Genomic DNA, 26,019 nt, shown 5'->3' with positions numbered 1-26,019 from the left:
AGGAACAGTAGCGTGACCTCGAAAGGTTGTCTGATATTGAATATAACTGGTGTAAAAATCCTGAGCAAGGAAAACTATATTTCAAAATTATACACTTAAACAGTGCTGAAATATTATGTTTTCGCTGATTTGAATCCGTAAGAAATAGAATTAGGATCATCTAGACTGTCACAAGTGGTATTTAATTTGTCACAGGATATTCATAATACACTGCCACAAATTTCAATACACAACAAGGCCTCCCCTAAGTAAATTATTTATTTATTTATAAGTACACCTTTACATCATAGAGTATAGATGATAAAAAGTACAACAGATACTGATTGGAATCAGTTCCATTCTCAAAATTAATCATTGAATATAATTAACACAATCAAGCAGTCCCTGATTATTATCTGTTTCATTCATTTACTACATAATAGGGTGAGTTTTCTCTTTCTTGAAATGAAAATACTGTAATTTTTTAAAATCTTTTATATTCTGTAATTTTTTGGTATTTGTTTTTCTTATTATTAAATACTGTTGATGAAAGCCTGAAAAGCCTGCTAGTTTTATATTACCTTACAATGATCTCTGCATTCCTGAAATCTCTGACAATTCTGAATTCTTACAATTAATTGTTTGATGGCACTGATTAATTGGCTTCAACTCTTCAATTAAATTCTTATCTTTTTCCATTACTGGCCTATTATTAACCACCAAAATGAATGCTGCCTCACCTGGCCCTGACCAAGAGAAATGGTCTGGATAGTACCAGCAGCTGTAGAGTATCCTTTACTCTCACCAAACTTGAGCAGAGCCATCATGGGATCAGCTCCGGGTGACAATACAAAGATCAGAGGTGCACAACAGTTGGAATCTCGGAATGATCCTGCCAGGTCAAAGGTCGGCGGTTCAATGTAAGACTGACCAAGATTTTCCACGATGAAATTTTGAACAGCAGGAACAATTTTGTCTGGTCGCAGACATCTCAATACCACCATCTTGAACAAGCCTCTAAGGGTGTCAAAGGGACTTGGGTACTTGTGAGTCTGTGGGGTTGGAGAGTCATACATCTTTTTCCACTCTCCAATGTTATCCCTGACATCTGTAAGGAAAGCAATTATGAAAACATTAATTTTGTTCACATGTTGTAAAGAATATGGAAATCACTATTGGCAATACTGAATCAATTAAACATATTGTGTATAGTTACTGAGCTGAATTAATTGTTCTGTTACATATTTTTTTCCAAGTCCATTGATGAAGATCCAACAGGTCCTGAATCAGAAAGTAAATGATGTTTGTTCCACATTTTCAGTATTCATCTTGTGACCTAGAGGTGAAGGTCACAGAGACCTAAATGTATTTCTCATCAAATCTTTATCTTTATGTATACATATGTGAAAACAAGTTTACATATGTAATAGATCAAGCATTTAGATATTACCACAGATACGTCAACTAATACTTTTACTAAAACACACTACAACTACTGATCAAGTGCTTATTTCTGTAAATGAACTTCTAAATTTATAGTGAAATGCAGAAGCAAGAAACTGACGTTGGAATAGTCCTTTCATGTTTGGTAGGTTGCTGGCTCGTACAAGCTCTCCCCATGACTTGTCTCCTAGCCACTCTGGGGCAGGGTTGGCATGTGGGTTCTCCAGAGCTACTCCTCCGGTTAATAGGAAACGCCATACATCTTCATCCACTCGGCCTCTGTAATGGACAGGTTCAATAAAATATGCTTCAAAGTCATAACTCAAAGCAGAATTGTGAAAAGAGTTTAGAGATGAATGATATTGACAGCTACTGTAATCAAAATCAAATAAAAAAAAAAAAAAACAGCAAGAAGAAATACAATAAATGCTGAAGTAAATATGATAATTTACACACGGACAAAAATACCAACACTAAAACAACCGCCAACAATATCATAGAATATTAAGTATGAACAGTGATCTGCTGTCCTTTCAGAACAACAACAGTGACCCCTTTTTAGTTTAAACATATTTTATTGTCAATAAAACAAGACAAATGGATTGGGCAAAAGTTATATCAACATCATAGACACCCTCTCCAATCAATATACATATGACCCCTTAACTAGTCCGTATATTTCACAGGAGTCCTGATCCCACGATGTCCCAATATTATAATATTTCTCTATTGCTATAGGAGTTTTTGGAAAGTGGGTTATTTAAAAAAATTTTGTCATTCCCTGCAAATTGTTATGTGTTTTAAAGTTCTAAACTGTTCCTGTGCCTCCATGATATGAAATATGTTTCTATAGCCATGGGGGTAACACCATATTAATATATGAAAAAGGTTCCTGTAGCCATAAGGTTCTTTATATATAACTTGCAGCCATGGGGGTCTACCCCTTAGGATGCCTAAACTTCCATTTATACAAGACTTGATCCCATTATTCCAAAGATGCAATACTACTTTGGTTCAACCAATGCATTGAACAAGTTGGAAATTCTTGTATTTAGCACCACTGTTTTGCTCATAAATAACATGAGTCTGGTACGCTGAAAATGAAATGCAAGTCAACTATTTACATGCAAAAAGATTTCTTCCTAGAATCTCTTCTGTAGATTAGCTTTATCAATACAATGAATAAAGATAGTGTAAACCTTACAACATCACTTAATGAGCACAACGAGTATCAAGTAATGCATAAAATGGTCAAATGTAAGTTGTTTCTAGTACTACATTCTGTTTATGGTAATGTTGTAAGTTAACAGAAGCAGGTAATGAGTACTTTGACCTTTACCCTTTGATCCTGTGAAATATATTACAGAAGATCACCTTGAACTAGATATTACAAGTTCAAGGGTTACAATTAATGATGTGTGAGATGACTTGGACTAACATGTCTACATATACTGTAAAGTTACTACACTTACTATTTGTGGACACTGTCAACAAATTAGTAATAAAAACATATCTACAATATGTAGTGTGTTGGCTTCACATATGAAGTATAATATTATTTATAATTATTACAAAGTCAAAGATTAATAATTTTGTAAGAATTGTTTTTAATCAACATAATTTACTTTGAATTTCTGTTAAATATATTTATTACGATGTTAAGTCAGTTACATTTAAATACCTTCAGTGAACTGATAATACATTTGGTCATTTAAGAAGATTCTTCAGGTTATTTATGAAAATCAATAACTAAGGCTGCTGTTGCATAAACCGATTGAAAAAATTCAGCCAGCCTGGGATTATCTTATGATATAGAAATGCACCTGTACTGGATGTAGTAATTGGTAATTGATAAGTTCCAGTCAAGCATAAAACAATTAATCATATATAAAGTATCATTATGATCCACTTTAACAATACATGTAGCACAAAATTTCCTGAAATATGTTCCTGCACTGACCCTGCCTCATACTAAAATGCTGAAAAACTAACGATATTCAGCAAGTTAGTTTTTGACAAGTATGTCTGGACGCCTCAATCTGCATGTGCCAAATATTTCATGGTCCAACCTTGTTTCCGATCTATACCTGTGTTTTTCTTGCAAGTTCTGCCAGTCCTACCCTTTAAACTGCTTACACAAAAAAGGCCTATTGAGAAAATAATTGCCATCTTTCAGACATGTGAGACTTAAAAGATGAGCTCTTCCAAGATGCGTCCAAAAGATCATTAAGTTACATTATTGTAAAACCAATTAGTGGACATATGCATGATCACTGTTAACAGTAATCAACCACTGAATAGTAAATAAAGGTATGATTTTACATTAAAATGACCAAATCATGGTCTATATAATAATGTAGTAGATGGATTTAGAGGAAATTGGCAAGTATATAAAACCATGTGGTCAATAAATGTGTACAAACACCAAAACTGAATATTTAGAATCGATGAACTGTATTGCCAATTTTCTCCCTAACCAAAAAATGAATTTGCCAATACAAGAGCTTGAATTTGCTGATTGTTACAAAACTACAGTTTGAAATAACTATCTCCAGTAGAAACTTATAACAGTACAAGGATGCTAAAGTCCTAAAACTAATGAAATATGAACAGAAACTCTATAGCAGCTTTCAGAAAGAAAATTTTTGCATTTTGTTTGATTATCGTTATTGTTTGATGATATTTTCATATCAGCAAGCTGTGATAGAAACTGAATCCTAGACAAAGGAAATATAATTCTTTGTTATGATACAAGATATCTAATTTGTCTAAAGTCTATTTCACTAAATCTGGTTCTCAGGTTTGAAATATTAAACAAAACATGGAATTTTTAAAGTCAACAGAGGAGAAAGTTCTACAAGAACTACCATCCATTAAGCATGTGCATATTAACATTTGTCTATGAGGTTTCAGAAACAATTGGTAGTTTCTGTAAAAGCTATAGAATCTAACAACAGATATGAAAACACTCCATTTCAAGTTACTTTTAAACACCTACTACACAAGTTTTACAAATAACAATTCCAAGAATGAATTTTTCTCTGTTGTATTTTTGTTTTAAACATCCAATCTCTTGGTTAAAAGTGATCAAAAATCAGTGAATTGTCTTGTTCAAAATCTCAAAACTGGTAACCAAGATAAAGCTCAATAGACTGATTCTACAGAAAATCTGAATGTAGCAAACACAGTCTACATATCATATATACTATCCACTGCCTCCTCGCTGTATATCACTATTATCTCATTGCAATTATAAGCCAGTAGTGCATTTTCTAAACATATCATTGTGTTGAAACTTCAAATATTAATAAGACTGATTACATGAATGATAATTAAATGTAGCAATCTGTTTTGGTTCTATATATTATCTCATTAAAAAAGTAAGCTTGTTCATGCAATGAGATGTAAATAGTCTCTAAATAAAGTACATGCAGTTTCTATTCTTAAGGTAGAATTAAGTCATTTAAAGACTGGCAACTCTATAATAATATCTTCAACCAAATATAGGAGGTTCAAAAGTTCAATCCGTTATCAAAAAGCAAAAAAGATGAAAGAAAAAAAAGTTTTTCCTTTAGCCTGATATGTGATTACTCAATGATATTTAATAGCATGAGATCAATTATCCTGGTTATATACTGTTGTAACACCATTTAACCATTTTATTATCAGATATTTGGTTGATGATATTATAAGAGGGACAACTCTGATATCAATAAGCTTGCAGAGTTGAGTCAATTTTATGTACAGTGTATCTACAAATTCTTACACTCTGGCATTAAACCTGAAACAAATGCATCAACAAATATGTATCATGAGCAAAATCATATTAATCACCAACTTATTGATTGTTAATGAGCTTATTGTCTGTAAAGTGAAGTAGCTCACTGTCAGTAAGGAACAATAACTGTCTGTAAGGTGAAGTAGCTCATTGTCAGTCAGGTGAAGAAGCTCATTGTCAGTAAAAACAAATGAACTCTGTTAGGTGAAGTAGCTCACTGTCAGTCAGGTGAAGAAGCTCATTGTCAGTAAAAAAAAAATAACTGTCTGTAAGGTGAAGTAGCTCAGTGTCAGTCAGGTTAAGATGCTCATTGTCAGTTAGGAAAAATAACTGTCTGTAAGGTGAAGTAGCTCATTGTGAGTCAGGTTAAGATGCTCATTGTCAGTTAGGAAAAATAACTGTCTGTAAGGTGGAGCTCATTCATTGTCATGTGAAGGAGATAACTGACTGTAAGATGATGTAACTCATTGTTATTTGAGTGAACTAACACATTGTCAATCAGGTTAAGTAGCTCATTGTCTGATGGGTGAACTAGCATCACGTCAGCTTGGGATAAGTCCTTAGTTTATCAGTCATGTTCAAGTCCATTAGAATACAATAAACAGTATGTTTTTTGTTAATTGAGGATGAAATTAGTTCCTTAAAGACTATAATATTGATGCTAATGACTTTCTGCACTGACAACATCACATTCATGGCATGTCATGGTATCAGTTTGTTTTTCTATGATTGCTAATAGTTATAAGAAAATGCAGAGTTCAGAACCATATCACTGTATGTATTGCCTACTTTAAAAGCTAGGTTCAGTATATTATCAACATCCTTTATCAGGCTCTGTCTATATGTTGATTGGCAAGATCAAACAATTCATTATCTCATCTTCAAGCTATCCACCGTGAAGCAGTTCAAAGCTTCCAAAGCCTAGAGGCAGTCTTGTTGCCAATATTACAGACATCTTTGGCAGTCTAAGGGTTACTCAGATAATCTGCCAGAGACAATGAATATTTCACAGGCATATAAACCCTGTCAAATAGGAGATTTGTAAAAGATAAGAGAGAATGTAATGGTCACTCATACAATACTTACTGGCCCTTCAGAATGCCCACACATAGTACAAAGGAAAAGAGAAGTTTGTCTTTCTCAAACAGGGAACGACACACATTTCGGTATATACTGTTGGTAAAGTGGTCATTCAGGTTAAAAATTCGCTCATCTAGCTCATTGGATGGTGAACTGTTTAGGATGGACTGAAATCAAACAGTTAAAAATCGGTCAGTAAAAGCTAGTAAACAGAAACAATATATTTCCTCTGTATTATAAACATTTCTTTGACAGTATAGCTTTTACCATGTCATACAAAAACCACCAGGTATTGACAACAAATGTGGTCAACATAGATCGTGTTACAATTGTTTTGTGAGTCAGGTTTTGATTAAGTTCTTTTAATATTTTTTAATCATTAACCAATGAAAGTAAAAACAAGTTCATGATTCAGGTAAAAAAATAAACCCATTATTTCTACGCACTGATTAGGCCATCAGAGAAAATAAATGTTGCAGTATGTATCTTAGTATGAGACAATGAAATATACAGGATATTCACCTGAAGGTAAAGGTTGATGAACCATGTAAGAGAATACTGGTACATAGGTTCAATGTTGGCCAGATCTGAGATACAGAAAAAGAGGATTGAAGAATGCACAGCCACAGGCTTATAACCATTCCTGGTCTGATCAATCTCTAGTTCTGTCTTAGCTGCCACTTCCTGTTTGGCTGAGATCTCTTCTGACAAGACTTTGGATGAGGACAGAATTTTGATGGCTGTTTCATCCTCTAAAATGTTACCCTATAAAAAACATACCAAATACAGGATAAGAGTATAAATACCCACAATTTTCTATGACTATTATACATATTTAGGTTATTGACTTTTCTTAGCTTTCCTTTCAATTTCCATGTAGAATTACGTAATAAATAACCAAGCTATTTACCTATTCATAGATTGCCAACTACTTGATCATGTTACATAATCTGAAGCTATAGATCTAAAAATTGTACCAAAGAAATAAACCAACTTTTTGCAATTCACAGAACTGGTATGTACCTGAGAGGATGAGAGGACCTCCAGAATCTTGTCTTCAATTTCCTTGAGCTGTTTTTTGTTCTGGGCACTTTCCAGAATAAGGACGTTTTTCTTTTCCTCAAGCTCTGGTTTCTCTTTAGCTGCCACAATACCCAGCAGCTGATCCTCAAGGCCTTGTGGAGTGATCATAAAGTTTACCAGACACACCTGTAACATGAAATATTTGACACACTTCAATTTTTCAAAAGTAGTTGATTTCTTGCCATATTTACCATAGTTTCCACATTTTACCTACAACTCTGTGAGGCAGTGACTCTCAACCCTTACAAACTCTTTAAAGAGTTAGTAGCAAATGATTTGTAAAGACACCTGATAGTCAGTGGCTCTAGACCTGTCAGGACACCTCATACAATCAGTGGCTCCAGACCTAAAGAACATCTCGGAGAGTCATGGATCCTCACCTTTACTGACACCTCATAGAGTCAGTGGCTCATCACCTTTACTGAGAGTCAGTGGCTCCTCCCTTTACTGACACCTCAAAGTCAGTGGCTCTGACATTTACTTACTCCTCAATAGGTTATTTTCCTTCTCCATGACTTTCACTCATATCATAGCCTCACCTGTTACAGGAGTCAGTGACTCCTCATTGTTAGTGACACCTAAGTTGATAGTGAACCCTAACTTTTACAAACATTTGACTGCCCCACACAGAGGTAAACATATTCTTATATCTACAAACACATTTACTTTCTCAAAGAGCTACTGAACAGAGGTGTTGAGTTCTTACCTTTACAGAAACCTCTGGTAGGTAGTGTGGGTTCCTCAGTCTTGAGGTGATGTATAATTTGAAGTCATTTGAATATTCTATAACACTGTCTCCCAGACGTATGTACTCAACACCTTGTTGTTTAAATGTCAGTTTCTGTAAAATGGAATCTAGGATTGGGTCAAGTTCCTCTGCAACATTCTCCAGTAGGATTGGGGTACCAAACTGGATAGCATTCTCCAGAGTCCTCAAATAATTGGTGTCAGACAATTTGATAATTCCCAGTTTATTGTCCTTTTCCATTGCTTTCACCCATTTGTTGGCCTGACCTGTAACAAGAAACATACAAAAATTAGTGCTTTAATCTAAATGCCTTAAAGATGTATGAAGGTCATATCAGGACATAATTCAATAAAACAATGAATGGCAATGTAATATCTTAGATTTTGTGTTTTTAGATACTTTTTTATCTATAGTTGTACTTCCAAGCTGAAAAAGCATCAATAATTTCAACATTTTCTCATTGTTAAAGTACTTCTCTTTAGTAAAATTCTGATAGTCTGGGATATATATATATATAAAACAAATAATTTTTAGGGTCTGAAAATGAATATTTCAGCTCCATTCTTGATACTTAAAAAAAACTTGCTAATTGGGTGAAAATTGTAGAAGCAAAAGCACAGTGACCCCCTCAGTTTTAATCAGGAAAAATATCCTCAAATATTTCTTTATTCAAGCATAACATCTTCAAAGAAGTTCAATTTTAGAACATGATCAAATAAATGATTGAAGGAATTTTTTTTCAAAATATCTTTTTTTTGTTGTTATGCAGTTTAAAGCAAATTTTCATCTGATTTTTCATAGTATCAGAATCATCCTATAAATATTTATCAAAAGACAAAAGTTTTAAAGTGGTCAAAATGCCTTGAAAATAATGAAGAATGTCAGCCATTCAAGAGAAAAAATAGGAATAAAATATGCAAATGAACAATTTCCTGTTGCAGGTATTCTGATGCCTGTATTTGAAAAATAAGTTCAGCAATATATTGATTTTTTTTGCGTTTTTGATTTTTCTTACTTCTCAGATGAGTACAACTAGGAGTATCATATTCTGATATTATCAGATATCCAGCATTGGAAATTTATTCTGAAATTGTGAAATTTATCAACATAGTAATTTCAAAGGTGGCCATTCCTTCAAAAAATTGCCAAAACAAAATAAATTTACCTTGAGGATCGATCATCAGAGGCCATCTGCGGGAGTTATTTACTACGATGCCATTGTCAACACTGAAGGAATCTACAGGCAGACCAGCAATATTCCATGCTCGGATCTTCACTGGGTCACCTAGGGTTGCATTCAGTGAGAAAATCTCTGAGCAAGGAATTTCATTATCCTTTGAAGCACCATGCCAATCTTTGATGATTTCCTGAAATTTAAAAAGAGATCATTGAGAGGAAACAAAAAGATCATAGTAGAAAGGAAACAAAGGTCATAGCAGAAAGGAAACAAAGGTCATAGTGGAAAGGAAACAAAGGTCATAGTAGAAAGGAAACAATGGTCATAGTAGAAAGGAAACAAATGTCATAGTAGAAAGGAAACAAAGGTCATAGCAGAAAGGAAACAAAGGTCATAGCAGAAAGGAAACAAAGGTCATAGTAGAAAGGAAACAAAGGTCATAGTAGAAAGGAAACAAAGGTCATAGTAGAAAGGATACAAAGGTCATAGTAGAAGGAAAATCTTAATTCTCTTACTGATCCTCACGGAAATATTAATACATGTTAAATCATAAATGTGACTTATATTCTGTTTGATCCCTGATTTCAGTTAAGTAAAACAATAGTATCGCCTTTTTCAAATCAAGTAGTATCTTACATTCCTGAAGGAGACTGTGAAGGCACCAAGATAAGCCACCACTCCAGATGACAATAGCACATCACCAGTGATGTTGATGAATTTCTCTCCCAACAGGCGGGCAGCCTCTGTCCATCTGTCTTTTTCTCCCCCAAGACCACCAATGAGTTTCTCTGCACGATCAAGTTTTTTCTCACAAACATCAATGTTAGCCTCCAAGTCCTTTTTCTTTTGTGTCATCTCTTCAAATTCATCATTGAGAGCCTGGAGTTTGTCCGTCACCTGAAAGTTATATGTCAATGAACTCTGTTAACATTTACCACTGAATTGAAAACAAACATAACAATGCATAATTGCTGTATGATTTGAAAGACATTTACATGGATAAAATATTACTATATATTTTAAATCAAGAAACTTCAATGAATAAACAAGTGTATTCAATGAACCTGTTTGAGTTGTGCACGTTTCTCGTTGAGTTTGTCCATCTGGATGGCGAGTTCTGCCTCAGCACCTTGTAGTTTGATTTTCTTGGGAGCCACCACTTTTGCTACTCTGTCATAGATATCCATGGCTTTCACCCATCTACACAGCCCCTCACAGGCAGTTGAGGCATTCTTAATCAGGTTAGGATCAAAGTCTGGGTTGGTCATATACCTACACAATCACAATGGTCAAATTTAGGTCATATCAAAACACAATGACTGAAGTCAAATTCTAGATTGATCATATCACAACACGGTAGCAGTAGTCAAATTCAGGATTGATCCATGACAACACAATAGCTGTAAGCAATTTAGGATTGATTATATAACAATATGATGGCAGTAGTCAGTTTTACGATACAGAACATTGTCTAAATTCTTTACTACAACTATTTAGGAACATTGGAACCAATAACTAGTACATGTAGCTTACTTTTCTCTAATCTTCTTGATAATAGCAGGTGGTATGTTGTCCTTGTCATAAGTTTTCAGCTTGTCAAGGAACTTGAAGTCACTAAGTACCTTCTGAGATGGCCCCCAGTAGTCTTCAATCATTTTACCTGAGCCACTTGGGTCAGGCTTCCTCTCCGACTTCATACCCAACATTACACAAATAGACTCCATCACCAACTTTACAGGAGGTGGGGGATTCTGTTGAACAGAAAACAAAAACAATACAGAATTCTCTTCGTAAGTTTTCATCTTTACTGTTTAGTTTACTCAGAAAATGCTATGAAGTAAGATAGATTGATCATAAACCAGGAATGCTCAATTTCCTAGATATACAAAATATATTAATTTAAAACCATTTATAACTACACCACTGTATAATCATAATAATAAATTAAGGCACAGAATTACCCATATCATCAAAAAAAATAGTCTAACTTGTGATTACATATATATATTATGATGCATAATTACAGACATTGAATAATATTTGATCAGTTGCCTTTGACAAGTACAGTCTCAACTACTGGTATATTTTGAAATTAATCTTAAGTTATACCTTCATGGATTTGACAAGTGTGATGTCAGCAGGTTTGAGTGTATTGAGTGCAGCTATGGCAGCCTCCAGGGCTGGGATAGCCTCAGCCAGCTCACTTTCACATTCATCCTTGATGGCCTGAGCAGCTGCAGCTGCTTCATTGGCAACAGCTTCGTCAGCAGCTACCACCTACATAAGATACCATGCTCAAGTTATTTGGAATAAGCAACACTACTCACAACATGATACTCAATAATCTACAATACAATTATTAGTCACTTACAGTACAATACTCGAATGATTACCAAGTGAACAGCTACCACACTGTACTCAAATAGTTGAAAATTTCACAACACTGCATCATAACACTAAGCACAAATGACTGAGATTTGACAGTACTGCCTAAAACACAATGTTCAAATGATTAGAGATTTTACAGTACTGCCTAAAACACAATGTTCAAATGATTAGAGATTTGACAGTACTGCCTAAAACACAATGTTCAAATTATTAGAGATTTGACAGTACTGCCTAAAACACAATGTTCAAATTATTAGAGATTTGACAGTACTGCCTAAAACACAATGTTCAAATGATTAGAGATTTGACAGTACTGCCTAAAACACAATGTTCAAATTATTAGAGATTTGACAGTACTGCCTAAAACACAATGTTCAAATGATTAGAGATTTGACAGTACTGCCTAAAACACAATGTTCAAATGATTAGAGATTTGACAGTACTGCCTAAAACACAATGTTCAAATTATTAGAGATTTGACAGTACTGCCTAAAACACAATGTTCAAATGATTAGAGATTTGACAGTACTGCCTAAAACACAATGTTCAAATTATTAGAGATTTGACAGTACTGCCTAAAACACAATGTTCAAATGATTAGAGATTTGACAGTACTGCCTAAAACACAATGTTCAAATTATTAGAGATTTGACAGGACTGCCTAAAACACAATGTTCAAATGATTAGAGATTTGACAGTACTGCCTAAAACACAATGTTCAAATGATTAGAGATTTGACAGTACTGCCTAAAACACAATGTTCAAATTATTAGAGATTTGACAGTACTGCCTAAAACACAATGTTCAAATGATTAGAGATTTGACAGTACTGCCTAAAACACAATGTTCAAATTATTAGAGATTTTACAGTACTGCCTAAAACACAATGTTCAAATTATTAGAGATTTTACAGCTTTGTTAGCAGTTACTATATACGATGCAATTCCCAAACAACTGGAGATTTTTCAATACCATCTACAACACAATGATCAAATGATTAAGGACCCTACAATACAAAGTTTAAATGACTGGGGACTCTACAATAAAATGCCCAAATGATTGAGGGCCCAGAAAACAATGGGCAAATGATTGAAGACCCTACAATATGGTATATTATGACAATATCATACCTCTTTCTTGGCCTCAACTTCAACTGTATCCTGCTCTATTTTTATCATCAACTTTTCTGTCTCTGCGGATGTTTTGATGAGTTCTGGCTGCAGTTCCCGCAGCTCTTGTTGCATCACAGATACCTGTGAAGCTGCAAAGTCAAGTTTTTCCAAACCAACGAGGTAGCGATTACGAAGGGAGCTGATTTCATCACGCTTCAGGCCCAACAGAGTTTTAAATGTCATGATCAGTTCAAGGTAAGATGTAGGGGTCACATAGTTATGTCTCCGTAATTGCTCAAAGAAACTGAAATTCAAAAGTGATAGTTAGTATGAGCTTTCTTTTTAAACAAAATGTCTTATCCAGAATAAAAATGATAAAATTTGAATAAAATTATTCAAAATTTTCACAGTATCTAGTACAATGAAAGAAGTACTACTACAATGTACATAATCAAGTTAGAACCCATGCCGTATATTTATCAAATATGATATTGTACACAAAATTCACTTTTCACAATCAAATTTTAGCACATCATCCATAATTTCTATATAACATACAAAAGGGAGAATTTGTGCAATCATATTTAAGTCCAATATTTTTAGTACAGAAAGTGCTAACTTACAAATAAGATTATCATTAAAATCAGATTAATGCTGAAATGTGTACATTTACAGTATGTGAGTTCATTTTTAAACTATTTCATTAAAGAGTTTGTCAGAGGTGATCTACCCTCTATGTTACTTTTGTTACCTGTAGACCATGTTTTTATGAGGAGTTATCTTTCCCTGTTTTACCAGATTTGCTATATATGTATCTATCTGTGTAATATTACCTGGTAGAAAGCTGGTGCACACTTTCATGGAAATGTTTACACATGACTACACATGACTTGCGCATGTGATCCTCTAGCTCCACCTCCTCCAGGAACTTATTGGCCACCATTTCCAAAGCATCAGACGGCCACGGCTGAAAAAAAACATGACAAATCAGAAATCTTGACTTATCCATACATGAACACTATACTACTGTCACAAAAATATTTCACTTCCATATTTATTATCAATCTTAAACTGATATTATTTAGCCAATAGTCATAAAGCATTCAAAGCAAGTTTTGTTTAAATAGATGATCTATAGATTGATGATGGATGACATGACATGGCAAGAAACAGAGTAAAAATAGTAGATATCATAAATATCATAAACATTTAACTTCTGAGTTTTTTTAAAAAAGACATTGTAAATTCATGTCCATGTTTTGTGTAAACTTTGTTGCCACAAACACATTTTGGTACATAATGGTGACTGTGTCATCAAAAGACTCTCTTTCTTTATAAATGCTTCAATATGCTGGCCTCACAATTGTTAAAATAACCGTATTTACAAGAATTAAACATGAAACACATTTACCTGAAACCAATCTATGGTGCAACAATTGATGAGAGACGGAAACATTCGGAGTCGGTTCCTGAAAGCATCACCAATAGGACTCATAGCCAGTACGACGTGTAAGTTCTGCATCACCTTCTCAATGAAGTAGTTATACATGGCTAGAGGGGTGGCATCCATTTTCTTTCCCTACAAAAAGCCATAAGAGATCTGTTATGTGCAGCATGCTATGTTACATATCTAATGAGTCATTTCTCAGTGGACAAAGTGTATTCAAAGTCTGCCAAGGGTCAACACTTTAAACTAATCATATGAGTCAGTTAATCTCACGTGAAGAAAATTCAACTGTTAAAATTATAACCTATTGTTTTTGTATCAACTTGTACAGTCATCACATCTGTATTGTATAAGATAATAGCTGTAGTCATGTCAAAAACAATGTCAAAACGAAACCAAACAAAAATTCCAACTTGTAAATGTAACCAATTAGAAATGTGATGTAATTCTAAATTCTAACACAAGTCTGGACTACCTACATGGTGAGAGTCCAAGCATTAATTTGCAGTATTGAATAGTTACCTCAGCTCTTGCTACAGCCTGCATTTTCTCAATGAGTTCTGCCTTCTCGTCTGAAGCGAATAGATTGGGCACATCTCCAGTGTTAAGGATCATACTGATGTCCTCCATGAAGGATTCATCTTTAATTTGTGTGTCAGCAAACAGGAAAGTGATGGGCTTGTTCTCGCATCCTGCTTTCAGTAGGAGCTGATACAAAAACAATTCATTGTAAAGACTTATAACTTGATACGACAGGAACACATCATGAAAGGCATCAGAGAGTGCATGTAGTCTTCAGTAATGATATATTCCTTATTCTTATCATCTAGATTTTCCAAATGTTAAAGACAGGATTGTCAAGAAACAAGCTTATTTCAAGGAAGAACAAAATACAATGTCCAATGCCACTTGTATCATCTACTCAGCCAAGTATCACAAAAAATGTACTGATGCATTCATGTAAAAGATAACATACACCATTAACTATACTCAAATATTGAAGTAAACAAGAAATAGTAACTTTTTTAAAATATTACTCAGTTGAATAAGATAAATAATTTCTCAAATGTCACATATGGTGAAACTGGAAACAGGTTATACTTATCTAGTGTATACCGAGGTATTTCAAATACACTGTCATAACCTGTATAAATTTGTATTATCATTTGAGATTTCACTTATCCACATCTACCTTGTAGAACATGTTAGATTATACATCATCAGCCAGTGGACTCACCCTTTTAAGGTCTTCCCTCCACTCGTTATTGGAGTAGTTCTTGGTGATCTCAATCATGAAGATATCATAGTCAGCCATGAAGGTGGCCAGTTTAGCAGCACTCTGTCTACCACTGCCCCCAATACCTGATACACAACCAACCAGGTTTTAATAACGCTAGAGACAATTTTACTAAATCTGTAGGACATTCACAAAGTTTTCAGATATGAGTAAAACAAAAAAAAGAGTATGTTACCTTAACCATTTATTATGTATCTGATCTTTATTCAGAACTTTAAGTGGGAAATATCTAATCAATTCATTGAAAGTATCTGTTTCATCACAATGCTATGAAATTTACTCTCATATTATACAACAAATGGATGTAAAAACCTATAAAACTTTAAACATCAATGGCTTCTACTGCCCTCACTTACCAACTAGGAGAGCATTTCCACTGTCCTGTAACAGGACTCGGCTCACACGGGAAATGTGTTCAATGGCGAACTTGAACATCACAAGATGCATGGGTGCCTTACTGATCATGTTGTACTCATCCAAATAACTACACAAAGTAAGGTAAGGTGATGGTGAGTGGTACAACAAAAACAGTGAATCATACAGTGTACATCCATTATACCAGTCAACAATCACCAGTTCTACACATAATCACCAAGTCTTTGTCTTGAGAAAAAGAATTTCAGAAGTTATAGGGAGATCTCAGTCCTTGAGTTATTGACATTTCTATAGCTTTTTCTATTACAGCCAAGTCCAAATAAAATCACATGTCAATATTTTTTAGTGCTTGTTCTTCATAAAAACTCTTGTTTTTCTAGTTTTGCCTATTTCATAATGAAGTACTGACCATTATCAGTCAGTGTAAAACCACCTGTATGTATGAAATGTGTCACCTGTCTAGCATTTTATAATGCCTTTCCTTCATAGAAGTCAGATAGAATATTTCGAAACAGAAAATACTATGTGCCCTAATTTTCAGAAAAGAAAGATACTAAAGGTTTAGGATAACAATTCATGTCATATCTTAATGTAATATTTATCATACACTTGATGATAAGTGATAATTTCTATAAATGGTGATCACTATAACACAGCAACATAGAAGGAACTTCTCTACAAGATCATGTATCTCACTCTACTATATAGCATCAGGGCAACCACAGCTAAAAGTATTTTAGGGATTTTTCACTGGTAGTTTTATATATCATAATTACAAACAAAAACACACAACCATGCCATGCAATCAAATATATTTAACCTCTGACAACATAGTACACATATGATAAACATGCAAAAAACTAAATATTGTGTTTCGTGCTACCATGACAGTGATGACAGAATCTGTATTGGAAGTCAGTATTCAACCTGCCAACCAGTTGCTATGTAACAGTGAACTTATCATTCTAAAATCACGATAAACTGTAGTAAAAGTCACTTTCAATGTCATGTTCACCTTGTTGTAGTGATGAGAACTATCTATGTAAAATGTATATCTGATAACATAAATATAAGTAATCACTCCTTTTATTAAGGAGATAAATATGATACTTAATGAGAACAGTAAAAGGAATGTAATTTCAGTAAACATTTAGCTTCGGTAAAGTAGAATGATTATCAAAATTTTAGCCACATTAGTGAAAAAAATATCTAACACTTTTAAATGTATCTGTCAAAATGTTATTATCGAAAATCCTATAACAAAATGTACAACAAGGCATAAAATACGTTATTTATTTTTCATTTAGAAATTAAAAAAAAATCAAATTTCTGTAATTATGTCTCTTTTTTTTACAATCAATTATGCAAACTAAATTCCTAATGTAATTTATTCACACAAGCATTGACAGATGCCTGAGTCTTCCCCATCTAAACTGTTGGAATGACCACTTTACTTTTAAATGATCACATTTACTGTGGCATCAAATGTTGTGTTGCCCCAATACATCAGACTAATTGTTCCCCTTTTTTGTGTCAGACTTTCTAACCAGAAAGTCTTAATGATATCAGACATTCAGCATCTAATTCATTTATAGCAGGCAAGGGGAGAGTGGGGGGGGGGGGGGTGGGTTCCAATTTTTATTGGTAAAATTGTGTTAATGATAATAAAACACTTACTATTCCATCATGGATGAGAGTTCTTTGAAGTCAGAGATTTCATCATAAATTTTGTTCTCCTGTATCATGAAGTCACCAAAGAACAAGTTCCTGATGTTGTCATCCACCACAGATCCACTCTTTGATAAATGACCAAGTAGCTTGTCCATGTTTGTCTTGAAATGATTGGAGCATTGCTCCTTCACAATATTGAAAAACATCTCTCTGTAAGACAAAGAGGAGCCTCTATCAACGGTAATTCACTCAAAGTACAACTATAACTTCAGACTGTAGTCCTGAAAAGGGTTAGTTCAAAAGACAGAAGAAATATATAACAAGATATCACAAACAATGCAAATGCCTTCATGGTTCTATCTTGACCAAGTGCAATAAAAAAAATTGCCTACAGTGATAAAGATTTTCTAAAAATAGTAAGAATGCCACTTGACCCTACAACCTTGACTCAAGCTTTCCTGTGATATTATATATCTCTAAATGCATTTGAAGTTTGATCTAAATCCTTCAAGGAATTAAGCTGCAAGAGCGTCAACAAGAATTTTCCAAAAGACATATCAGTGACAATGTCTTTGAGCTTACAACCTTGAAAATTCCAACTTCTCTGAGATATGAGAGTCCTTAATAAGTATGTTATAATTGATTAAAATCCCTCAAGAAATGAAGCCACTTGAGCACTGGCAAGGATTTTCTAAAACTAGTAACAGTGACCTTCAACATAGAATCCTGAAATTCAAACCACATGATATAATGGTCATGTGGTTTATGAAGTTCAATTAAAATCCATCCAGAAATGATGCAGCTAGTGTGCTGATAAAGATTTTCTAAAATTAGTATATTTGACCCTGACCTTGACTCAAAAACACTGAAATTTTATTTCCTTTGATATATAAATGTCTTTTACAAGTGTGTGAAATTTGATCAAAATCTCTCAAGAAATGAGGTGAACACAGTACTGAAAAGAACACTCCAGAAATGAAATCACAAGAGTATTGACAAGGATTTTCTAAAAATGATATAAGTGACCTTGTTCCTTTGTTGACATTAAATCATGTGAAGGATGTAATGGTCCTATGGAAGTATGAGAAGTTTCATAAAATGTTTTTAAGAAATGAAGCTACTAGAGAGCTGATAGTGATTTTCCAAAAAAAGGCACGGTGACCTTGACCTTGATGCTAGAACCCTGAAATTCAGTCATCTGAGACATCATAAATTTGTGTTAAGTTTGATTGAAATCCGTACAAGAATGAAGTCACTAAAGTGCTGAAAAGGATAAATGTTACCATCATATATACACATATATGTACATACAGAAATTCCTAACTCCCCTCCCCAACATTTCCAAAAGGGACAATCACCTGAGAAAATTTCACTTCATAACATCAGTGTTAGACCATCAAAAATTTTCCATTCAAGAAATCAGCATCCTTAAGCAATCATCAACTAAGAAACTGTCCTACAGTAATACAGCTAACACTAGCAACATGGCTCCAGCCATTTCATGGAAAGGGACTTAATAGGGTCTGATCATAATTGCAATTAAGTGTCTTTGAGGATAAAATCATACACAAATTGTGACGATAAAAGAAGTACGTATTAATTCTATTTTTCAAATATTTCCTTATCCAATGATTCTACTCACCGGTCCTCATTGTCAATGAGACGGTCGTAGAACACTCTGTACACTTCATGTATCCACAGTCGGAACAGCTTGTCAGTCTCGCTCATATTTGTATGAGGGACAAGCAGTACTCCACGAATCACACGAGCAAAGTCACGCAAGTTGAACACATAGTGACTCTTTGACGGTGTAGGTAAAAAGCTCTGAATAGCATTTTTATACACTCCCATTGTTGCAGCTACAATCAACTGAAAAATAAAGCAACACAGATCAGCTATATATCCAAGTCAAATACCAATCCATTTCTAAAGTAAACTACAAAAAATTACTTTTAAGAGAAATAGATTATCTAGCAGCTGCTTAGTTACTCACAGTTGTTGTACATGTATAGCAATAAACAGTTTAGTCAACATTAATATTTCATCATCATCAAAATGAATCTAAGATATGAATCACAAGAATACAAACCTTGCCATTTCTCACAAATGAACCATCAAAACCTTTTCCAAAATGCCAGTCAGTAATGTTGGTGAAAATTCTTGTCATAGTATTGTCATCAAACTCATCTATTGATGTAATATTAAGGTGGCGTGTGAACCGACTGGTGATATCATTACGTCCTCCTCCAGGGGGGCCCATAGCTGACACAAACAGCTGTTAAAAGTACATAAACATAGGTTTAGGCCTAAAATGAAAATGAAGCTGAAGCTGACAGTGTGAATATACTTACAAACAATTCACTTATTCTCTGAGCAAACAATTTCTTAAAAACAGAAAAATGGGGTGTACCTTTAAATTATGAATACAAGAATTGTTAGGAAACAGATTCTTACCACATCAGTAAGGAATACTTTGGTTGTGTCCTTCCTATCATACCAGTGTCCATGGTCAAGCCACTGTCTCAGTAACTCAATAGGAGGCTGTGCTCCGTACTTCTCCTTGCCTGGCATATTCAAGTCATCGACAAACACTACAGACTTCTTCCCCATTGGAGGACCAAACACACCCTTTCTCCTCCTGTTCAATAGATCATCAAATAACATTTGGATTTTTCTGATATAATACTCCTCTATACCGTCTCCATACAGAAATTAAATATAACTAAAGATAAAAGAAATTTCAGCTGATTTGCTCAATAATCTTGAACAGGTAACAGAGATGAACATGTTTCTGCTGATCATGTGTACTGCATCCAGACACAGGGAAAATGGGGAAGCTGATTTACTGTGTACAGTTGTAACAATAACAGAACTTGGATGTTAAAAGCTACATAAATGATGTCATATTCTGTTCAGCTTTCTTATATGTTATTAGATCACATGAGTTATAAAGAGGAACAAACATCAAATCAGGAAAAGCTGAATTGCATAAACAGGCAAAAGGAATGAAACCAACCTGTCCAGCTTTGACATAACAATGTCCTGTGTCTGATTGGCTGAGGTTCTGGCAGAGAAGTTAATGCAGTTCGCCACATATCTGGAAAAAAAGAGAAATATTCTTCATCAGCTTTATGGTGACAACAATTCACATGCTTTTACTACAAAGAGATAAACTACTACCTCTACCTTAGCTACTTCTTTAGTGAAATTGAAGTTGAAGTTAGCCTAGTAGTTTGGCGGTATAGTCTTCAGGAATATTGGCTTCTTTAATTGTACAACATTTGATCCTCATTCCTTTCGGACACTACAACCAGGATAGGTTGAGACAAGGTAAGTAGTTTGGGGTGGGATATTTTCAGAAAACAATTTTGACCTTGTAGGTCAGGTATCATAGTGGGTTATTGATATCTCATTTTAAGATAAACTTTCATAGCCTTTAGAACATAGCCCATCTAAATTCAGAGCATCATTCAAAGAACACTACAAACGTCTGAATAGTGCTTAGTAATTTTATAGCAGTTTTTTAAACAAAATTTGATAGGTAAAAGACACTGGATTGATAAGGAACCAAACCATTCTCTGAATTTTAACTAAAGTGATATTCCTTATGTACAGTGCAGCCAAACCAAAATATTTTGCATACCCTGTTTTATCTAAATTATGCATCAACACTCATAACCTTTACTATGAGTGCAAATTTCAACCAATCATTAAGACAAATGGAAGTAAAATAACTTAAATATGTGTTCCAATCACAGGTACAACTAGGATAACAGGACACAAAGTATAAACACTAAATCTTGCCCTACAATGATAGTAACTGTTATGTGATCATTTTGATTGAGCCCCAAATTAGACAGTCAAGTGTTTTATCCTCAAGACTTGAGACTTCCATATTATCAATTAAACTGGAATTAATTTTTCTCTCACTTCCAATCTAAAATATATTGAGAAAATATCATAGTATTATACATTGTTTATTATACAGGTGTGCATATTATTATTTTAAGTGCTGATTGTTTCTACGACTTTACAGTACTTTTTTCTACATACTGTAATACCCTTTAGGGAAAGGGGGGATGTCACACAGAATTTTCTAAAACTGGTAATACAAGTAAGTGAAAATGATGTGAGTAGCATACTTACACATCCTTAGGCAAACTGAGGAGGTAGTTGTTGGTGATGGCAGATTTACCAGTACCTGTAGGACCAATAAACAGTGTGGACTGCTCGTGCTTGAGGTAGGTGTCGAGAAAGAAAGTCTGTCTTGCAGTCTCAGCTGTAGGTACAGTAATCTCACTCACCTTGTCAACATCAAAATAAAAGAAATTCATAAGCTCAGAAGTTTAGCTCAAGAAGTTTCATTTTGACGTCTTTCTCTGAACAACTTTAAAATGGCATTTGTAATCTAAATGCATTCAGGAAAATTACAACAGTAAAGCATACCACTAATCAAAATAACTTATACAATTAAATTAAATTTTAAAACTACCTTTGCATCAGCAGGAATGGTCATAGAAGCACGATCAATGGTATCCAACCAGTCAATCCAGTTTCCTCCACCTTTCTTTTCAAAACTGAAGTCATAGATAGTGGCCCTGTCTGGGATCATGTTACTCTGAAATTAGAACAAAATCATTTTACACATTCAACCAAGATGGTGTTATTTGGGTTTTTTTGGAGGGATTGCATTAGTAATTTCAGACACTTATAACTCTATTTCACTCGTAGATTTACCTTGGTGATCTTGATGCTCTTGGGTTTGGGGTGGTCAGCATCAGTACCACTGAGGATATTGCGGAAGTATTGATCAAACTTCTTTCTGCTATCACCAGTTATGGTGCCACCCACTGTCCAGATGAGGGAGAATACAAACAGACCTTGCAGCCACAGGGTAATCTGAAACACAGCTTACTAGTGAGTAAACATTCCATTGTTATATCTCATTGCTGAGAGTTAGGATTACAATGTTTGTTTTCACAAGACAATATCAAGCCTACCTGCTGATTGGAGAGAACATCTCGAGTGGTCTCCTCTCCCTCTACTGGTGGGTTGTTGACGGAGTCAGCAATCTCATCTAAAAGACATGTGTATAGCCTCATCAGGGACTGAACTAGGTGCATATCTGATGTTTGTAAAAACAGCTTGCACTTTTTGTTAATGAAATACAGACAAGGCTCAATTAGCCATTCAAACAAGTCATTGACAAGGTCCTTGTTTTCTTGAGACAGATTCTGTGGCAATTCATGCTGCATGTAGGAGTCCTTGAATGGTCGCCAGCCCATCTGATGGGGTTCCAGGTAGATCATACCACATCTGCTTACTGTAGCTGGTGAAGCTTGCTCCAGGTCAGCAGGCTCAAATATTAGGTTCATCTTGTTGCTCATCTGAATGATCTCGCCACTCATCAGACACAACTGTTAAGAAGTTTAAGCAGACATCAAAGTGTGATCAAACAACATATTTATATAGAAGCAGTTATTGAATGTATGAAAGCATTTATCTACATAATTGTGATCAATATCTTACCTTTTTGTTATCATCCAATACAGTGTTCATATTCTCAATCCAGACAGCATCCACAGGGCCATCAAAGAGAATCCACTTCCTGTCAGTGTTAGGGTTACTGGCATATTCTCGGAATGTGTTGGCTAAAACACCTGTAAATATACATGATTTTATGTCTAAGTAGGCTAGTAAGTTTATTTTTATTTCTATACTCTCTAATGATTTCAACAAATTTCTTGTGAAAAACATTAGTCAAGGGAACACATACAGGAAATATTGTTGATTATAAAACATGTGGGCCAGTAAATCAATATTCGAGGTAATGGTAAAATTTAGTCAACAAACTACATATGAATAGAAAGTATGTACTAAGGTAACACCACCATAGATATAATGTACTAAGGTAACACCACCATAGATATAATGTACTAAGGTAACACCACCATAGATATTATGTACTAAGGTAACACCACCATAGATATTATGTACTAAGGTAACACCATCATAGATATTATGTACTAAGGTAACACCACCATAGATATTATGTACTAAGGTAACACCACCATAGATATTATGTACAAAGGTAACATCACCATAGAAAGTATGTACTAAGGTAACACCACCATAGATATTATGTACATAAGTAACACCAACATAGATATTATGTACTAAGGTAACATCACCATAGATATTATGTACTAATTTAACATCACAGGCTAGCTCTATATTGGAGGAATTGTGGATAAACGCTATCGTGTTCATAAATATGAGGTGGTATATCAAGATTATAATGCTAGAAAATGAATTTAACTGGTGATGCAAAGTTTTAATGGTGATGCATTGGTAAAAAATAATAAAATAAAATACAGAAGGGTTTTCCTAATTTTTACTATGAGCTTCGATCATAAGCTGTCTAGGTAATTTCACTCAGGGCTCATGACATCAGTAACATTCCAATTGAAGTGGTATTTCATTGACCTTTTGGGATGGTGTTTATGTTCATGACATTGTTTTCATGATGTTTTTACATATGTTGACCATGGTTCTTTTGAAGTAAATGAAGAAATATTGGTGAACAATGAAAATCATATGCCTAATAAAAGACAGAAGGTAGTAACCACACCACAGGACGAATCAAAATGTGCCTAATACAATGTCATTAATTCTCATTTCTTCAGTAGGATTAATCTTATTCTGTTTTCATCACATATAAATATTTCTGATTTCACAACTCAAAAATAAACTTAACTCAATGAAATAATTTGTGACAAAGGGAGATATTTTCGGAATCTTTTAAATTACAATGGCAAGTTTGCTATTGGACTGATAATAGTATAAAAAGAAGTTTTACCATCAGTCCATTCATGAGATACTGGATCAAAGCATCCATACAATTGACCCATAGTGATGGCCTTTGGGTTAATGATTCTGTACACTGTTTTAAACTCATCAAAAGCCCCAATAGCTTGAAGGTCAGTTAGGGCTGCGGCAAGGACCTGCCAGCCTTTTGTCTTCCCTCCTAGAGGTTCACCAACCACCATTAATCCGTGACGCACCAGGATCATCTCATACACCTGCAAACATAAGTCATCTGTACTGTCACAGTCTTGGTAAAATAGAATGAAGTACTCATGAAATATAATAAAATATAACTTAAAACTGATTGTTTGCATGTCACACATATATCACGGCAGTAAAAGAGTACATGTACTATTGAATATAGATGACATCACAATATATCATTTACTATACAAAAACAATATACTGTTCTTATTCATGACACAGTAAACACAAATTCAGAATGTTGTCATTTCTGATTACTTAACATATAATTGAAAACACACAATCTGAACTAACACAAGAATGTGTCTTTTTAAGTTTAATTTTTTCCTCTTCAAAAATCATATACAAAGTCCATCTGATACTGATCTTGTTTTACCTGTATAATCTTTTCCAGGAACCAGGGTACAGTTTGTAGTTTCATTTTCACTGTGTTTTCTTTCAGAGCATCCATGAAGGCACCGTAATCAGGCTTTGGACATTCCACTCCAGGGAACAAATCAGATATGATACCTTCAAACAGGGGTACGTCCTGTAAACAAAATAATTAATTATAAAATGCACCTGAATATGCACCACAAAAGATTTAGATAGGGAAAAAAACTGTTACTTAGGGGCAGTATTTAATGGAATGTTGAGTTCTTCTCAAGCGCATACATATCATATTCACTTAAAAGTAAAATTATGATGGAATACTACACTGTCAATAGTATCATCCCAACAAGATGTTTGGCAGCAACCATTGTATAATGTTCTGTTGTTTTTATATTCTTTGTTGTTTTTCCATGTTTTTTTTTTGCTTTTTTTTGACCGTCATGTTTAATGGTATATGAGTTATGTTGTATCACGATAGTTACAAATGTTGTTAGCCAAATGGTGAGGTTCTAATTGTATCTACTAACAAAATATTATCATGCATGTTTTGAAAATAGAGGAGAACCTTTAGCAATCAGGCTATCATATGCCTTTTCATCTCAACTGACCTGAGCCAAAAACTTTGGCAAGTTAACATCCATGATAGCCTTCAGAAGAAGAATTGCTTCATCCTGGTCAAGATATTTCAACTTTAGGTTGCCAGCTGCTGTGAGTACAGACTTGACGGCTCTCATACCGTAGTCATAGTGGTGTTGAGAGGACAGTTGTTCAGAGCACAGTTTGTATGTTGCCACGATTTTGTTGGCAAGACTTGTAAAAGAGAAGTCAGTTAACATTCACCAGAAGTGCAACTAGAAATGTACAAGTTTTAAAAGGAAGCATACTGTAATCTATAAACTTATCAAAATTGTAAATAACATAATAAAAACTATCTTCAAGGAAATATGGCATGATCTTTTAAATGTACTGACCCCAATACTGTTTGAACATTCCAATAA

General features: G+C 34.3%; 1 protein-coding gene across 1 annotated transcript in view; it reads right to left on the bottom strand.

Annotated features, from left to right (window-relative positions):
• The window catches only part of LOC132556290 (dynein axonemal heavy chain 3-like), a 56,598-nt gene that overhangs the window by 6,371 nt on the left and 24,208 nt on the right, over window positions 1–26,019 (bottom strand). Inside the window, exons 31-61 of the mRNA XM_060220673.1 lie at window positions 25,630–25,831; window positions 25,026–25,178; window positions 24,438–24,660; window positions 23,108–23,238; window positions 22,579–22,995; window positions 22,316–22,477; window positions 22,071–22,196; window positions 21,725–21,882; window positions 20,595–20,675; window positions 20,033–20,216; window positions 19,668–19,853; window positions 19,221–19,447; window positions 17,585–17,788; window positions 15,889–16,016; window positions 15,473–15,597; window positions 14,758–14,943; window positions 14,200–14,367; window positions 13,622–13,755; window positions 12,807–13,092; window positions 11,398–11,565; window positions 10,822–11,039; window positions 10,353–10,560; window positions 9,925–10,185; window positions 9,277–9,478; window positions 8,070–8,377; window positions 7,304–7,489; window positions 6,803–7,045; window positions 6,287–6,447; window positions 5,189–5,203; window positions 1,544–1,701; window positions 720–1,087 (exon numbers count right to left, since the gene is read on the bottom strand). Of these exons, the coding sequence (XP_060076656.1) occupies window positions 720–1,087; window positions 1,544–1,701; window positions 5,189–5,203; window positions 6,287–6,447; window positions 6,803–7,045; window positions 7,304–7,489; window positions 8,070–8,377; window positions 9,277–9,478; window positions 9,925–10,185; window positions 10,353–10,560; window positions 10,822–11,039; window positions 11,398–11,565; window positions 12,807–13,092; window positions 13,622–13,755; window positions 14,200–14,367; window positions 14,758–14,943; window positions 15,473–15,597; window positions 15,889–16,016; window positions 17,585–17,788; window positions 19,221–19,447; window positions 19,668–19,853; window positions 20,033–20,216; window positions 20,595–20,675; window positions 21,725–21,882; window positions 22,071–22,196; window positions 22,316–22,477; window positions 22,579–22,995; window positions 23,108–23,238; window positions 24,438–24,660; window positions 25,026–25,178; window positions 25,630–25,831 (5,977 nt within the window). The remainder of the gene's footprint in view (window positions 1–719; window positions 1,088–1,543; window positions 1,702–5,188; window positions 5,204–6,286; window positions 6,448–6,802; window positions 7,046–7,303; window positions 7,490–8,069; window positions 8,378–9,276; window positions 9,479–9,924; window positions 10,186–10,352; window positions 10,561–10,821; window positions 11,040–11,397; window positions 11,566–12,806; window positions 13,093–13,621; window positions 13,756–14,199; window positions 14,368–14,757; window positions 14,944–15,472; window positions 15,598–15,888; window positions 16,017–17,584; window positions 17,789–19,220; window positions 19,448–19,667; window positions 19,854–20,032; window positions 20,217–20,594; window positions 20,676–21,724; window positions 21,883–22,070; window positions 22,197–22,315; window positions 22,478–22,578; window positions 22,996–23,107; window positions 23,239–24,437; window positions 24,661–25,025; window positions 25,179–25,629; window positions 25,832–26,019) is intronic.

Source organism: Ylistrum balloti, unplaced genomic scaffold (genome assembly GCF_031769215.1).
Source record: "Ylistrum balloti isolate Yb309-2 unplaced genomic scaffold, AGI_CSIRO_Ybal_v1 Utg370558, whole genome shotgun sequence".
NCBI lineage: Eukaryota > Metazoa > Mollusca > Bivalvia > Pectinida > Pectinidae > Ylistrum > Ylistrum balloti.
This window is presented reverse-complemented; position numbering and strand designations above follow the sequence as displayed.